Source organism: Metopolophium dirhodum, chromosome 6, assembly GCF_019925205.1.
Source record: "Metopolophium dirhodum isolate CAU chromosome 6, ASM1992520v1, whole genome shotgun sequence".
Taxonomy (NCBI): Eukaryota; Metazoa; Arthropoda; class Insecta; order Hemiptera; family Aphididae; genus Metopolophium; species Metopolophium dirhodum.
The window spans coordinates 26,841,695-26,859,556 of record NC_083565.1 but is presented as its reverse complement, the minus strand read 5'-3'; the positions used below and the strand labels follow the sequence as shown (position 1 = coordinate 26,859,556).

At 36.1% G+C, this 17,862-nt stretch overlaps 1 protein-coding gene across 1 annotated transcript; it reads left to right on the top strand.

The window, feature by feature from the left end:
* Positions 1-210: 210 nt before the first annotated feature.
* LOC132946394 (uncharacterized) lies at positions 211-11,427 on the top strand. Its single transcript, XM_061016383.1, has 3 exons — positions 211-293; positions 10,900-10,941; positions 11,203-11,427. The coding sequence occupies exons 1-3, from the start codon at positions 224-226 to the stop codon at positions 11,415-11,417; spliced, it is 327 nt and encodes a 108-aa protein (XP_060872366.1). The 5' UTR covers positions 211-223; the 3' UTR covers positions 11,418-11,427.
* Positions 11,428-17,862: the final 6,435 nt, after the last annotated feature.

Below are 17,862 nucleotides of genomic sequence, written 5' to 3'. Positions count from 1 at the left end.
TTTCAGCAGCTGCCACAGTTGTAAGTACATATTATATACCCGCATGAAAAATACATTGTTTACCTAATATTTCTAGGTTAGTTTACTCAATTGTTTATGCATACACATGTTTTGTTTTGTACATGCTAAATAACCATTCAAATATAAAAATAACAAAAAATTTTTCTTTCATTATTCTTATATTCAACGCTGAAAATATTATTAATTTTTTGTGCTTACGAACATGGTCAAAAAAATTAATATTCTATTAGCTATATTTGTTATGATAAATTGTATTGGATGTATATACGCTGGTGAGTACATAATATATATATATTTATATTTATATTTTACATTACATGATACGTCACATATTGTTGGTTATGGCAATAATTTATAGACTGTTATTCTAAAGATATAATAATTGAGTCATAGTACTAAAATATTAAATAGAATACGATTTCCAAAAAAAAAAATTATGTTTAACACAATAGTCAACAATCCTTTTAAATCTATAAGCAAGCACAATATTATTATAATAATTTTTATTTTTAACAACAATGTTTTAGATAAAATTAATAATAATTGTATCAGCATAAGTTATTATATTTTACTTTACAATAAACTTTGAGAATGATTCACATAAATGTTTTCTTGTACAACAAGTCACACCCAATACGCCAGAAACTTTAATTTAGCAGAACTAATTCTGTATTGTAAATTTGAATTGATTTTTTTATCAAACTTTGAAGTAAAAATATTATCAAGGCATCTCAAAAGGATTTCATTGGTATTTTAATGTTGATGTTAGTTATAAAAATTGCAATACATCAAAACTCTCATAACTCACATTAATATTTAAATATCAATAAAACCGAATAAGTTGACTTCGATAAAAGTATTATATTTAAGTTTCATAATAAAGGTCAATTCAATCTGATATTATAAAAGGACATCACAAAATTAGTTTTGCTAAACAAAAATGTTTGTACCTATATTAGGCATACCTAACACATTTTAAAGCAATTTTGACTTCCTCTTCAAAGTCAACCATATAACAATTAACAACCACCTCATTATTTTTAAAATAAAACATATTTTTTACTAACTAATGAATAACTATTTTAAAACTAAGCAATTGGTTGTTTCAGTAAGTATTATTATAATGTTTTCTTACTAATCATAATGTTATCACTTATCTACTATACCTTTAATTTTATTTATATAAAAGTAAGATGGATAGGTATTTAATTTTTGTTCTATGGTGAAAAATAAATTACGTATCGGTAATTTTAGATTCTGAGCGAAGCGATGAATGTATTGATTTTACAATGATGTGTGTTTTTTTTTATTTTTGTGTCGGTCATCACCTTTTAGGACAGTAAAAGTGCTTGGATTTTCTTCAATAGTAACTTTTCTGATAGGAAAGTGAATCTAGTTGGTACTTTGGGGGGTCGTGAAAAACAAAAGAAAAATTAATAAAAAACGGGAATTTATACACAAAATCTGTTTTCGAGAAAATCGATTTTGGTTTTTGGTCTAACTCTAAAAAAAATGACCGTAGAGACATGACATTTTGACTGAATGTTTATAATTGCATTTTCTATACACCATACAATTTTGAAAATATTTCGACTCTTTTTGAGCTGTTTACGGACATTGTCAGTTTTCAATTTTTTTAGTTTTTTTTTCTATAAATATCAATAAAAATTTATCTGTTGAGTAAAAAAGCTTGAAAATTTAATAGAAGGCTCCTAGGTTATTGTTTCAAAGGCAGATGAAAAAAATTAAAAATCCTTAGTCACAGTTTTTAATAATAAGCATTTAAAGTTCAAATTTTGACAAAATACGGAAAAATCACGAAAAATAGCAAATTATTTTGATGAGAATTCATAAAAATTTTTCTTTTTAAATCTAAAATTTGAAAATGTAATATAAGATTACTCATAAGTTTGTCTACCTTTATCAAAAAAAAAAATGTCTAGAAGAAACTTAAATTAAATTTTTATGAGCGTCTGAAATTTATATTTTTACAACATTTTATATTTACTCGATTTCTCATGTAACAATTTTCTTATTTTATTGTAATTAAAAAATGAATGACCGTAGATACTTGAAAATTTCACTGAATGTTTATATTAGCATTTTCTATACACCATAAAACGTTGAAAATATTTTGACTCTTTTTGAGCTGTTTACGGACATTGTCAGTTTTCAATTTTTTTAGTTTTTTTTTTTCTATAAATATCAATAAATTTTTATTTGTTGGGTAAAAAAGCGTGAAAATTTAATATAAGGCTCCTGATATATCGTTCTAATAGCAGTTGAAAAATATTAAAAATACATAGACACAATTTTTTTTTATAAGCATTTAAAGTTCAAATTTTGACAACATTTATCAAATTTATAATTTATTAATTATTTTGTGGTTAAAAATTTATAAATTTTTAACTTTTATGGCTAAGGATTGAAAATTTAAAACAAGGCTCCACGTAAATAGGTTATATATAAATTACTTTATTCACAATAATATCATCAAATATACTTGGTAAAATCATAGGCTGACTGACCGTTTTCGCTCAGAATCGTTTTTCTTATACAATGATATTATATCATTGAATTCAAATTTAACACCATCCATTACAGTGACCCACTTGTAACCTACTGTACAGCAGAGTGACATCCACTTATCCATCTTTTTAAATTGTATTCGAATAGTTTTATAAATAGCTGCAAATTAATGAATGAATGTACATATGTTTTCTTCCATAAACATATACCTACATAGTATATTAAAATTAACATCACAAAATAGGTTTTGCTAAATAAAAATGTTAGCATATTAGGCATACCAAATACCTTTTAAAGCAAGTTTGTCTTCCTCTTCAAAGTCAACCATATTACAACCTCGTTATCTTTGAAATAAAACATATTTATTTCTAATCTTTAAATGTTATTCGAATAGTTTTATCAATATCTGCAAATTAATGAATGTACATAATTTTATTTTTTGGTAGAACATACCTAGTTTCTACTGTAGTTTTCTTTTATTCAATTAGTAATCATAATCATAATGAAGCAAAGAATAAGTAGGAGAGTAGGGAACTGCACTGAAAAATAAGAAAAATATAGAATTTGTTGATTAATAGTTATGCATAGAAATTCCCGTTTAATTACCATTATATCACGACATTTTAGTGCTCAATTAGTGATTTCGGGATATAGGTACAAACATAAAAATTAGAGCTCCTATCTACGATCGATTATCCACGATCGTAAAAACGTCCCGCTAACTTCACGCTGCGGGAATATGAAAATCACTAACTAACGCCATGCTATCAACTTTCTGTGATTTTAGATCTTAAGAGAAGTGATGGATGTATTGATTTTATAATGATGAGTGTTTTTTTTGTGTGTGAAAATCCATTTTTATCTTTTGAAGCAGTAAAAATGCTTTGATTTTCTACTTCAGCATTGTTTTTAGTAGGAAAGTGAATCTAGTTGGTCCTAAAATAATTCAAGTACTTTTCTAAAGCATCATGAAAAACAAAATAGAATTTCCGTTTATATGTATTCACTATTTAATAAATTATGATTAACAATATTATTCAATTATTATTTATTTTTTTTAAATATCCATGTTATATAATATGTTTGATAACAAAGTATAAAAATAGAATAAATTAAATTCCAGTGCACTGCCTCGACATAAAACAACAATAATATTATGAATTTCACGATTTTGTATAAGTATTTAAACGATTTATAAAAATAAAATAAAACAATTTAAATGAACAATCAAATGATCTCATATATTTTTCAAAGAACGTGAACGTGAACAAATTCTATTTTTTAGTGAACTTTCCGAACACTGTTTACGATTTATTTTTTTAGGAATCAAATTATACATATTATATGAATATTTTTAATAATGGTATTTATACTTGTGATAATAATTGTTATAATATATTCTTAATAATAACATAACTCGATCTTAACATAACTCACCAATTATAAGTATAGTAGGTACATATTTAATGCTACCTATTTATATTTATTTAGAAATATATTATAAAATTGTAATTGTTTGATAATTTTATATTTTTAATTTTTAGTTAGTAATAATATAATTGCTTACTCAAATGCTACCTCAATATTTTTGAAACATAAAATGTTTTTTTTAATAACCATTAACATTATTGGAGATACAATTAATAATAATTGTATCAGTTTAAGTTACCTATTATATTTTACTTTACAACGTACTTTGAAAATGACTCACCCACATGTGGTTTATTGTCTTACAAGTCATGCATATGTATACGACAGAAACTTTGAATTCAGCTGAACTAATTTTTTATTGTTAACTTTAATTGGTTCATTAGCAAACTTTGAGGTAGAAGTACTAAAAGGGTATCTCCAATGAATTTCGTTGGTATTTAAATATTTATGTTAGGTATAAAAATTGCAAAATATTACTACCTATAACACATTTTAGTGCGAGTTTGACTTCCTCATCAATCATATTACAACCTCATTATCTTGCAATACAACATATTTTTACTAACCATTAATCATTTTAAAACTAGATCCAAAAGTAAAGGATGATCTAGAAGTTGATCTCGGCAAGTTTTATTATATTGTTTTCTCTCTAATCATAATGTAATCGCTTTTCTACTGTATAATTGTTATTTATATGTAAGTAAACTGGATAAGTATTTTAATTTTATTCAATGATGAAAAATAAATTACTTATCTCTAATTTTTAAATTTTAATCGAATAATTTTATTAATAGTTGCAAATTAATGAATGTACATAATTTTATTTTTTGGTTGAACATACCTAGTTTCTACTGTAGTTATAATATATTCTTAATAATAACATAACTCGATCTAAACATAAGTCACTAATTATAAGTATAGTACCTATTTATTACTACCCGAGTAACAATTTAGTTTCATACACGGTTTACAATCATATATAAAATAGCGGTGCTGCACTGCGTTCAAATCTCGTTCCAAACATGGTCTAATCAGTGATTTGCATACCGGATTTAACATGGAGTGCACTGAGTTCCACAAAAATGCGAATTCAGTGTTGGGACGGTTGTAAGGTTTATTTATTGACGGTTCCACTAAAGTGCAAATTCGGTGTTGAGACGGTTGTACCAACATTTTATTAACCGTTCTACTAAAGTGAAAATTCGGTGTTGAGATGGTTGTACGACTATTTTTTACGGTTCCACAAAAGTTAAAATGTAGTGACCAGAACGAACGTCTCTCCAGCACCACCCATTCAAAAATTTTACAATTTTTTTTTACAGGAAATTAGCATATAATTAGCATGAATTTGCATGACTATCGCCAAAATTTGTATGACAAAATATACAACTCTATGACAAAAAATGATGTGCGGTGCTGGAGAGACGTCTCATCAGCACCACCCAACGTGAAAAATTAAAAATAATAACAAACTCGATATACCAAAATGTAGCACGTGATTAGCACGAATTTGCACGATATACCCCGAAATTCGCACGTGTCTGGTTCGCGAACAAACCACGTTCGACTATTTCGCGCGTCTCGCCAGCACTGCCCAAAATGGAAATTTTGCGAAAATCAAAAAACTGTTTATGCCAATATTTAGCACGTGATTAGCACGAATTTGCACGATATACCCCGAAATTCGCACGTGTCTGGTTTGCGAACAAACCCCGATCGCCTATTTTGTGCATCTCGCCAGCAGCCCCGTAAATCTAAAAATTGTTATGTCGAAATTCACTGCACTATATGCATATCGTGGCATACGAATTTTCGGGCGAATGTAAGTTCCCACACAAGAAAAAAATCACATAATTATAATACCTACACATTGATAATTAAATAATTATATGTTCAATGTTGGTTATAAAATCTAATATAAATCGCATAGGTAGGTACTTAATGTATTTTCACAAAGAAATATTAAATTATAATTATAAAATCTAACATAGGTACTATCCAGTACTCACCTTTTTTTTACTGTGTAGGAATTTTGACATCTCATTTTTTTGACTTAAAAATAAAAATAAAAAAATAATAATTGATTGAGTTTAAAAGGCAATAGAAATCTATATTTGTTTTATGTAATAGTATAATATATTATGCCGGGTGATTCTTTTATCATTGAACACTTATTATTTCAAAAAGTATTAATGTTTTTGAAAATATTTTTTTACATAGTTTCAAGTTGTTAATAAACCAATGTTTTTATTAAAAAATTATATTTTTAAATATTTTTTATGCTTATAGGTTTTAAGGTTTTTACTTTTTTGAATGACAACACATAGATTTCATTACATATTCCAAAGAAAAATTTTTACGAATTCTCAACTCAAAATAATTTGCTAACTTTCGTGATTTATGAACTTTAAATGCTTATAAAAAAAAAAACTGTGACTAAATATTTTTAATATTTTTCATCTACCTTTGAAACAATATACTAGGAGCCTTTTATTATATTTTCAAGCTTTTTTAACCAACAAATAAAATTTTATTGACATTTCTAAAAATAAAACTAAAAAATAATGGAAAATGAAAATTTAATAAATAAAAAAGTTTAGATGGTGCCGATGGTGGAGTGAAGTGGTACGCGGGGTTATCCCACAAAATGTTTGTCCACTACTCCGCTTGTCTATACTTATAACTCATAAAATACTCGTTCTAAATTCAATTTTTATGAATCAAAAAAAAGTATAAATCAAATAGTCTTTCATTAAATATTGATAAAAGCCAAATTGTTACTTACTCCAAAAAGCACAATCCCTTGCATTTTAATTACCATATATGTGACATTAACTTACATCGTTCGTCATTGTTTAAAGATTTAGGGATTTTATTTGATTCCAAGCTATTATTCAATGCTCATGTATCAGCGATTAAAAATAAAGCTTTAGCAGTATTTGGTATGATAAAAAGAAACTGTTCCGATTTTCGTGATCCAGTTACTTTAAAATGTCTATATACCTCACTAGTCCGCTCTTTATTAGAATACGCTCCATTAATTTGGGACCACAACAATGTAGGACATAATGATCAACTTGAAAAAGTTCAAAATAAAGCTCTCAGATTTATAGGTCATAAATGTAATATTCAAAGAACTCCTCACTCTGGTTACGAAAATATTTTAAAATTATTAAACTTAGAACCTTTAAATGTACGTAGACACTTATCATACAACACCTTCCTCACCAAATTGCTAAATAACAAGATTGATGATTCATTTTTATTAAGTCAATTAAATTTCAAAGTCAAAAACCACTACACTCGCAACAATTATTTATTTTATATTCCTCATTCATCTAAAAAGTATACGTCATACGACCCCATAAATATTTTAATGTCTTCGGAAAATAGTAAATTATTTTAACAAACATTGAATGTATTTTAGATTCTGAGCGAAGCGATGAATGTATTGATTTTACAATGATGTGTCTTTTTTTTTTTATTTTTTTTTTTATTTTTTTTTTTAGTTTTGTGTCTGTCATCACCTTTTAGGACAGTAAAAGTGCTTGGATTTTCTTCAATAGTAACTTTTCTGATAGGAAAGTGAATCTAGTTGGTACTTTGGGGGGTCAAAAGTAAAAATACATCAAAAGTAGTTTTCAAACGCGACATGAAAAACAAAAGAAAAATTAATAAAAAACGGGAATTTATACACAAAATCTGTTTTCGAGAAAATCGATTTTGGTTTTTGGTGTAACTCTAAAAAAAATGACCGTAGAGACATGACATTTTGACTGAATGTTTATAATTGCATTTTCTATACACCATACAATTTTGAAAATATTTCGACTCTTTTTGAGCTGTTTACGGACATTGTCAGTTTTCAATTTTTTTAGTTTTTTTTTCTATAAATATCAATAAAAATTTATCTGTTGAGTAAAAAAGCTTGAAAATTTAATAGAAGGCTCCTAGGTTATTGTTTCAAAGGCAGATGAAAAAAATTAAAAATCCTTAGTCACAGTTTTTAATAATAAGCATTTAAAGTTCAAATTTTGACAAAATACGGAAAAATCACGAAAAATAGCAAATTATTTTGATGAGAATTCATAAAAATTTTTCTTTTTAAATCTAAAATTTGAAAATGTAATATAAGATTACTCATAAGTTTGTCTACCTTTATCAAAAAAAAAATGTCTAGAAGAAACTTAAATTAAATTTTTATGAGCGTCTGAAATTTATATTTTTACAACATTTTATATTTACTCGATTTCTCATGTAACAATTTTCTTATTTTATTGTAATTAAAAAATGAATGACCGTAGATACTTGAAAATTTCACTGAATGTTTATATTAGCATTTTCTATACACCATAAAACGTTGAAAATATTTTGACTCTTTTTGAGCTGTTTACGGACATTGTCAGTTTTCAATTTTTTTAGTTTTTTTTTTTCTATAAATATCAATAAATTTTTATTTGTTGGGTAAAAAGCGTGAAAATTTAATATAAGGCTCCTGATATATCGTTCTAATAGCAGTTGAAAAATATTAAAAATACATAGACACAATTTTTTTTTATAAGCATATAAAGTTCAAATTTTGACAACATTTATCAAATTTATAATTTATTAATTATTTTGTGGTTAAAAATTTATAAATTTTTAACTTTTATGGCTAAGGATTGAAAATTTAAAACAAGTTCCACGTAAATAGGTTATATTATATAAATTACTTTATTCACAATAATATCATCAAATATACTTGGTAAAATCATAGGCTGACTGACCGTTTTCGCTCAGAATCGTTTTTCTTATACAATGATATTATATCATTGAATTCAAATTTAACACCATCCATTACAGTGACCCACTTGTAACCTACTGTACAGCAGAGCGACATCCACTTATCCACCTTTTTATACTTGGGCCCAATAAATATACGAATTTTCTAGATTATATAATATATAGACTCAGCCTTTGAAGTGTTAGTGAAATAAAAAAAAAAATCTATCTAATTATTGTGGTAGGAATCTGTTCATTAAAAATATTGATAATAAATTTTAAAAAAAAGTCTATATGTTTAGAAATACTTTTAATATAAGGGATTGCATGCCAAAAAATGAACTAGGTACCTATGATTAAACATTAAAATAAATTGCAATTTTATTTAAGTCTAAATATTAAATAAACATTCATCCGGTTTGTCCTAATGATCAATACAATGTAAAATTAAAGTATTATAATATAATATTTAAAATAATTACCTAATAAATAAAGTTATTAGGCATAAGTTAAACCAAATAAACCATGAATAGTAATTAGTAATTACAATTTAATTTTTAATTACTATAATGTTTAGTAGAAAATATACTGCTGTTATTAGAATAATAAATTTTATATACCAGAATAAAAGTCAAATTAAATGTAATTTAACATCAATTATTAAAGGTAAATATTTTAACTTATTAAAAATTAAATATATTATGAGTTATTTTACTTAGTGCTAATTTTATTTACTTATCACTTTAATATAACATACAATATACAGTACATTTTAAAATGTGTACTTGTATTTAAACCTTCTTAGCAATACAACCATTTAGGTAAAAATATTACTTATATCTATATAATGCTACTTCAATAAAATTAAATAAATATTTTTTCTTTTCATATTTATATCGGTGCTCTAATTCGATATAATATATACTTGTAAGATACTTATAAGATATACTAATGTTTGTTCTGTAATTGTTTTATAGCCTGGGATTATTGGATTACCTATAATATTGTATAATTTATAAATATGATAATAACTGAAAAAAACTAAATATACAAACAATTTAAATGTAAGAAGGCATCTATATTGATATAAAAGGGATAATATTGTTATAAGTTAGACTAGTTAAAATATATGTTTAGGTATCAGTGGTGGCTATCCTATACAATAGTTCCTCATTATATTGGTTGGTAGGTGGGTGCAGTGTGTTTGATTGGCTGTGTAAAATTATATGATATTATGTAGTTACAAATAACACAATGAAAATAATTATTTTCTGTAGACTGGGTAATGTTGTGAAATGTGTGGGTGTCCACAGATTTTAGAATTTTCAGTCAATAATTTTTTTCGTGAACCGTCCAAACACGGTTCAGTCTATTGCACGGACCTAACACCAGAATATTATTTCCCACGGTCAATTATATACCTCATGAACGGTCCAGACACGGTACAGTCAATCGAACGGACCAGGAACCAAACAAAGTTTAAAAACAGTTCAAAATAAAATTGACACTCTCCAATCTCCATGCACCTATCGATCTGTTTAGCCGACCTCACCCCATGAAATTGTTACTCGGGTACCTATTTATAATTATTTCAAAATATATTTTAAAATTGTAATTGTTTGAGAATTTTATATTTCTACTTTTTGATAGCGGTGTTGTATGCTATCTACGCATTAAATACTATTGTCATATGCTATCTACAATTAATACTATTTATCGTCTTATGTTATCTATACACTCGTGACAATATTTATATACATTTTACAAGGTTAGACCCGGGGGTTTTCAATGATTAGTTATGTCTGTGAACTATTCGTGTGTGTTTGTCATTTGTATTTGTGTTCAAAATGAGTTTAATTTGTGATTTATAGAGATATTTTATTTATACTGATGAAACTTGTGTGAATTTTTTAAAACAAAAAGAATTTTGTGAAAAAAATCAATAATGTCAACAATGAAGTGTGTGGGGTAGAGTTCTCAAGGAATTTTATAAAAATAGCCGTAAACGATCACAAGATTGGTTTAGATAAACAACAATGTTTGTATATCAGTCATACTTAACACATTTTAGTGCGAGTTTGACTTCCTCATCAACCATATTACAGCCTCATTATATTTGCAATACAACATATTTTTACTAACCATTAATTATTTTAGAACAAGATTCAAAAGTATATGATGATCCAGAAGATAATCTCGGTAAGTTTATTTTATTTTTTCTTACTTATCATAATATGCTTTTTTTTCTACTGTATAATTGTTATTTATATAAATGTATGATGAAAATTGTATTATGAATATTTTTATTAATAGTATTTATACTTACGTTAGTTGTAATAATGTGTTCGTAATAATCACCCAATCTAAACTATATTCATTAATTATAACTATACTATAATATTATTATCATTTAAAAATATATATTTAAATCTAAATTGTTTGAGTATTTTATATTTTTAGAGAATTGCAAAAACATTGGTGTCAGTAATGGTAAGTTAATATATTATTTTACTTTACAACATACTTTGAGAATAACTCACCACCCACCCACATGTGTTTCCTTGTCTTACGAACGTAATGCCAGAAAATTTCAGTCTATTCGACCTAATTATTTATTGTTTATTTTAATTGACTCATCATTAAACATCGTGATCGGAATATTGTCCATTATCTAGGTATAATGATCACATAATAATTTCATTGGTATTTGAATTTTTAAGTTTTCATTAAGATTTCAAAATATTACAATATCGAAATGCTAAAAAAGTCGTAATTCACGTCATTAATATTCAAATATTAATCAAATAGTATATGTTGGATTGTATAATATTAGTATATTTAAATTATGTAGGTAAATAGGTAAATTCAATCTAATATTAAAATGGACGTTAACTACTACATTGGTTTTTCCAAAAATAAATTAAAGTACTTTAAATGTGTTTAAAAGATATTTTGACTTCCTATTCATAATCAGCCATATTACAACATCAGTATCTTTGAAATACAACATTTTATTTACTAACTTTAATTATTTTAGATGGCCTGAGTGACAGTAATTATTATTTATTATTATATTTTACTTTTCAGCACGTCTATATATTACACATGTACATACATTGAGTTCCACTTATTATAATGTGATACATTTTCATTAAATTTTAGTCATACCTATTACGTTTTAAAACGAGTTTGACTTCATCTTCAAAGTCAACCATATATCCATATTACAATTGTAAACCACTGTGTGACGGGGAGTATAAGACCATTCCCTCGGGGGTTGTTACACCTTTAGCCATATTTCTCGAGGGCGGCTACTTCACGCCTTTGGGTGACGCGGAAACATCCCTTCGACGGGTTACGGCAGGGCGCCCTGGCGCCAGACTGACGGTCCCCCGCCGGCTACTCTCGTACGAGGTAGAACGTTGGGTCTCGCTGATCCACGTCGGCGAGCGCTGGATTCGACCCAGGCAAATTCCTCCCCTTCTACTAAGGCGCTACTCCCGACAGCCCCCGCGAGGCCATCCACATATGTCGCGAACGCGCGGCCGGCGAGCGCGAGCACGCGAGGTACACGCGCGCGTCGGCCGGACGCACGCCACACAGCTCGACGGGCACTGTTACCGTTCGAGCGTTAGCTAAGTCGGGTTTTCAGTGGGGCTGTCCTCGTCGCCCGCGGGATGAGATTGAAGGATTCGTTATCAGAGTACTCACAACGACTCTTTTCCCACTAGCATCGACACCGGGGCAGTTCTTACACTGACGCGATGCGACCTTTTTTGAGTGGTACGGTTTTCTTTTGCCGGGTGCCGTGTCCGTACCGAATGCTCGGGTTTGAGTGCTTGACGGTGGGTGTCCCCCAGCCGGACTTCCACCTTGCACGTGTTCGCACACGAGTTGGTCGGGCCCGTGTGCTCTCAGTCAGGTTCGTGCTAGAAGCACCAGCGCGCTGACGGAGGTCCGCGTCTGCTTCCCTCGTCATGCTCTGGCGCTTCTCGCCCAAGCCCACTGGTTTGTCGCAGGTGGTATAATTCCCCCACTTGGGTAGATGGTTCCCGTGCGGAAAAGGAAGGTGCCCTCCATCACCTCGGTCGTCCTTGTACGGGGACCCACATCAGGGTCTTTTGACGTGCCTATCAGGTCTTCCCTTCCTCAGTGCGTTGATACGCCTGGAACACGGTTATTGGTTTTTCCCGTGAGTCCGCGCTCTGCGTTTCGGTCCGCTCCGATCGCTTGCACCTTGAGCACGGAGCTTTTTTCGTAGCTGACGGTCGGGCAGTCGTATGTGTAAGCAGATGCTCTGCGATCCTTGAGGACCTGTATTTGGCAAGCTGCCCATCTCTGGGGTATACTGTTGGAATGGCTGGTCTGCTGAAAACTGCCTAGCCAGTCCTCTTTTCCTTCATTGATGACCCTTCCCCGTCGCCACCGGTAAGTCTCTGAGACCACCTCCAGGTGCTTCCTATTACCCCGGGAAGCTCGGTTTGGAGATGCGCCCTCCACTGGCGTTGAGATCGGGACGGGGACCTCAAGTAGCCCGGGGGTGCGAAGACGCCTTCCGGCCGTTCGTCATCCGCCCAGACCTGTACCCGGGCAGGACATCGTCAGCCGCGGCCTCAATCCCGCGGCTCTTTTTGCTCCGCACGATTCTGCACAATCATGAGTGAGCTTTTCGTGAGGGCGCTCGAGGGTGTAGCCTTGTTCAAGCGCCCCCCATCACCTTCCTACCCATTTAAAACCTTTTGTGACTTAGCGTGTTCTAAACCACCGGGTTGCCACCCTGGAAGGTACAGGTGGCCCAGGAAACTCGGAGGTCCTTGGTCAATTCGCTAGCACCAAGCATGGCCTGCCCCGAGCCCTTGTGATTACAGTTCAGTTAACTCGATGCTCTAGGTCTAGCTTCGTTAAGACCGTACCCCGCCTGACCCTTTCCCGGACCAGATTAGTCAGCCAGTTTCTCAACGTGACTCGTCTTGGCGCGGTCGGTAGCAGGTGTGTACTTGTACTGGTCAGTCTATCCGCCTGACTCGTCATGACCTGGTTGGGCCGTCCTTGCCAGGCGGGTGAGCGCCAGTAAGTATTCACGGGGTTACCTCGATGCCCTTTCAGCAACCTAGGTCAGACCGTTCCGGGGGCCCGCCAGCCCCCCCCCCGAACGGCGGGCGCTTCACCCGTGGGGGCGCGGGAACACCGGCCCGGTGTAGCCGGCGGTCCCCCAGACCTGTCCTCGCTCTGCCGCCTTCAGAGTTCTGGTGGCCTCATGTTGTTTGTAGCGGTCGGTTTCCGCTCAGCAGCGGGGGATCCGAGCCCGCCGTCGCCGTCGTCACCGCAGTTTCTTTAGCCGTTCTTACGGCAGCGATGGGCCTTAGCTCCCGCTTCCTCGCTTCCGCCTAATGTTACTAAGATGTTACCTGCCCGTAGGTCAGGCATGTGGTTCCTGACTCCGCCCACTCTTCGGTGATTTCAGTCTTACGGTAACAAATTGTGCTTATTTTGACGACAAACTGTGTTTGCCGGCCCTCGGGCTGGTGCGTTCAAGGTTTTGCCACTGGTGGCACCCAGCCGTCGAGGTTGGTTCCGGCGCACAACATCGGAGTCCTCCCCCCAGAGCTGGGTCATTTGTAAACGATTGACTGAATCCAAATCACCGTCCCTCCGCCGACCGAGTCGCCAGTGCGCCTTCCCATCCACTCGGTTTGATCTCTCCCGCCAGGGACGCATCTTTGCTCATAGCTAATGCGAACTATCTATCGGTCAAGGTACTTATGGGGGATGTTCGGAGAAGTAATCACCCGACGCGACGCCTTAAGCATATAGGAGCTAGCGTCGGCCTTCTGTGATTCTCATCTCACGCACCTCAGCGAGACGTTCGTCAGAGACGCCATGATTGGATCTCGTGTCACCGGTTGATTCACGTAATCGACCGTAAATGGGACGATTGGCTCGGTGTTAGCAAACTTTCTAAGTCAGTATCCATCGGCCGGCGACGTGGACGCCCCGGCCATCGGCAAGCGCCGCGGTCCGTCAACCCCGCGACGCCCAGCGAAACACACAGGCCCCACTTCCTTGGCTGTGGTTTCGCTAGATATCCATATTACAATTGTAAACCACTGTGTGACGGGGAGTATAAGACCATTCCCCCGGGGGTTTTTACACCTTTAGCCATTTTTCCCGAGGGCGGCTACTTCACGCCTTTGTGACGCGGTCACATCCCTCCGACAGGTTAAGTTCAGGGCGCCCTGGCGCCAGGCTGACGTTCCCCCGCCGGCTACTCTCGTCCGAGGTAGATGGTTGAGTCTCGCTGATCCGCGTCGGCGAGCGCTGGATTCGACCCAGTCAAATTCCTCCCCTTCTACTAAGGCGTTACTCCCACAGTCTTCGCGAGGCCATCCACATAAGTCGCGAACGCGAGCAGGCGGGGTACCCGCGCGCGTCGGCCGGACGCACGCCACAAAGCTCACTGGGCACTGATACCGTTCGGGCGTTAGCTAAGTCGGGTTCTCAGTAGGGCTCTCCCAGTGACCCGCGAAATGAGATTTAAGGATCCGTTATCCAGAGTACTCACAACGACTCTTTTCCCACTAGCATCGGCGTCGGGACAGTTGTTTACGCTGCCGCGACGCGACCTTTTATGAGTGGTACGGTTTTCTTTTGCCGGGTGCCGTGTCCGTACCGAATGCTCGGGTTTGGGTGCCTGTCGGGTGGGTGTTCCCCAGCCGGACTTCCGCCTTGCACGTGTTCATTCACGAGTTGGCCGGGCCCGTGAACTCTCGGCCGGAGTTGGGCGGGGAACGTGCCGGCGTGTGGCTGGAGGTCCGCGGACAGGAAAAATTCGAGGTGCCTGCCCGCGGTTGCTTTGGTCCAGCCCTTCCGTCACATCCCCTCGCTTAATTGCCTCCGCCGGTGTGTCGCAACATTTTTCCACGCCGCTTTTAGCGCTGATATGTCACTCGGACGGGTGAGCCCCGTGCGGATTAGAGAGGTATCCCTCTTCCCTCTGGCCTCCGGCTACTGTATTTCCAGAGGCCCCGGGTCGGAATCTTACTTTAACGCCAAATCACGTCTAACGGGCACGTCCTTCCTCAGAGCGGCTCAGTGTTGCGTGTGCAAACTGTTTCACCGCCTGGAACAAGACCTCGGATCTTGTCATGAACTCGGGCTCACACGGCCAGTCCGCACCGGCCGCTCGCACCGTGAGCTCGAGTTTGTTTCTTTCCTGGTCAGTCAGTGGGCATTCATACAGCAGATGCTCGGCGGTCTGGTTTGGTGACCCGCATCCGCAAACTGCATCGCCTCTCAGGTTGAACATGTAGAGTTTCGCGTTTAAGTCCCCGTGTCCCGTCATCAGTTGTGACGTGTAATAGTCCATGACGCACCAAGTGCGCTCCAACCGATGACGGATGCTTGGGAACCAGGCGTAAGTCCACCTTCCCTTGTCTATAGCGACCCATCTCTGCTGCCAGAGGTCGATGGTCTCGCTTGTATAATGTGACAGATTGCGACCAGCCTCTACGGCCGTCATTGCGCCTTTCCTTACGAGGATCTTGTCCTTCTCGACCCTGGCCATCTCTTTTAGCTTCAAGTCCAAGGGGGGTGTCCCCGCTAGTACTTGCAGCGCCACCGTCGACGTCGTTTTATAGGCACCTGTTATCGCCCGCAACGGTAGTCTCTGGGCTGAGTTCGCTCTGCCCCGATGGTGCGCCTGGGACATGCAGTCCATGGCCCACACCGAGGCCGCGTAGCTCATTTGTGGTATGAATACTGATTTATAGATCTGGAGCGGCGCTCCAGATTTCAGTCCCCAGTTGGTCTTAGCAACTCCGTGCAGGCGACCAAACAGTGCCTTCGTGTTTTTCGCTTTTTCCGTCAGGTGGGCGCTGAATTTTCGGCCTTTGTCGAACGTTATACCGAGGTATTTCGCCGTCTCGGTCGGCTTTATTCTATCGTTGCCGAGACGGAGGACCAGTGGCTTGGAGAGTGAACCTTTTATCCACAATGTTTGTGATTTGGCTGCCGAGAAGGTAAGCTTGCGCTGATTCGCCCACAGCGATGCTCTCTCGAGAAGGGTGTTTGCCCTTGCGGTTAGTTCGGCCCTGTTTTTGCCCGAGATTAGCAGTGCAAGATCATCTGCGTACGCGACTAGTTCAGTACCTATGGGCAGCACCTCTGACAGAAGTGGATTCACAGCGTATTTCCACAGGTCAGGGCCGTACTCCCTGCCCTGCGGGCACCCCTTGGTGAGGGTTTTCCGTATGACTTGGTCGCTAATTTTCATTTCCGTTTGGCGACCGTCGAGGTAACTCTTAGTGAGCTCTACGAGGCCGTCTCTGCAGCCTGCGGCCTTCATGTCCATTACCAGTTGCGGCCACCAGAGGCAGTCGAACGCGCCCGAGATGTCCAGGAAGATTGCGTGGACGTACTTTTCCGTTCTTGCCTTAGACCAGTCGAGTACGTGTTGGATAGCGTCGACGGTCGAGAGGTTCCTAGTGAATCCGAACTGTCTTTTCGACATGTGCGAATCTGTGTCGCACCGGATTCTCTCCACTATGACGTGCTCTAGCGCCTTAGAGAGTACTAGGAGGAGGCTTATGGGACGGTAAGGCTTGGCTTCAGAAGGGTCCTTGCCCGGTGCCTTTCTGATCACGACCAACTTGGCCGTCTTCCATGTGCTCGGGAACCTCTTTGCTCGTAGGCAGTTATTAAATGCGTGTGTTATGTTCTCCGCGAGCACTGGCCAGGCCTGTCGCAGGATTTTAGCCGTTATACCGTCCATTCCTGGAGACTTTCTTGGTGCCATCCGCCATATGGCCCTTTTAACCTCCTCGACTTCGCAGGGTTCGATATGCCCGGGGTCCTCAGACCATTTACTGAAGAAGCCGACCCTCACTCCCGTCTCCATCCTGGCCGCTATTTGCTCAGGACTTTCGTTATCGTAGCTGTCTTCAGGGACCAGGGTTTCCATAAGTCTTTCCCCTGTTTCCCTTAGAGACGTGGTGAACGTGCCGTCGCTTTTGCGAACGGCTGTTGGAAGGTTCTCCGAGGGTCTAGCGTCGCCAGTTTTCAGCCATTTGAAGACGGGGCCCCAGGGTTCTTTGTTCCCCGTTTCCGTTACGAACTCACGCC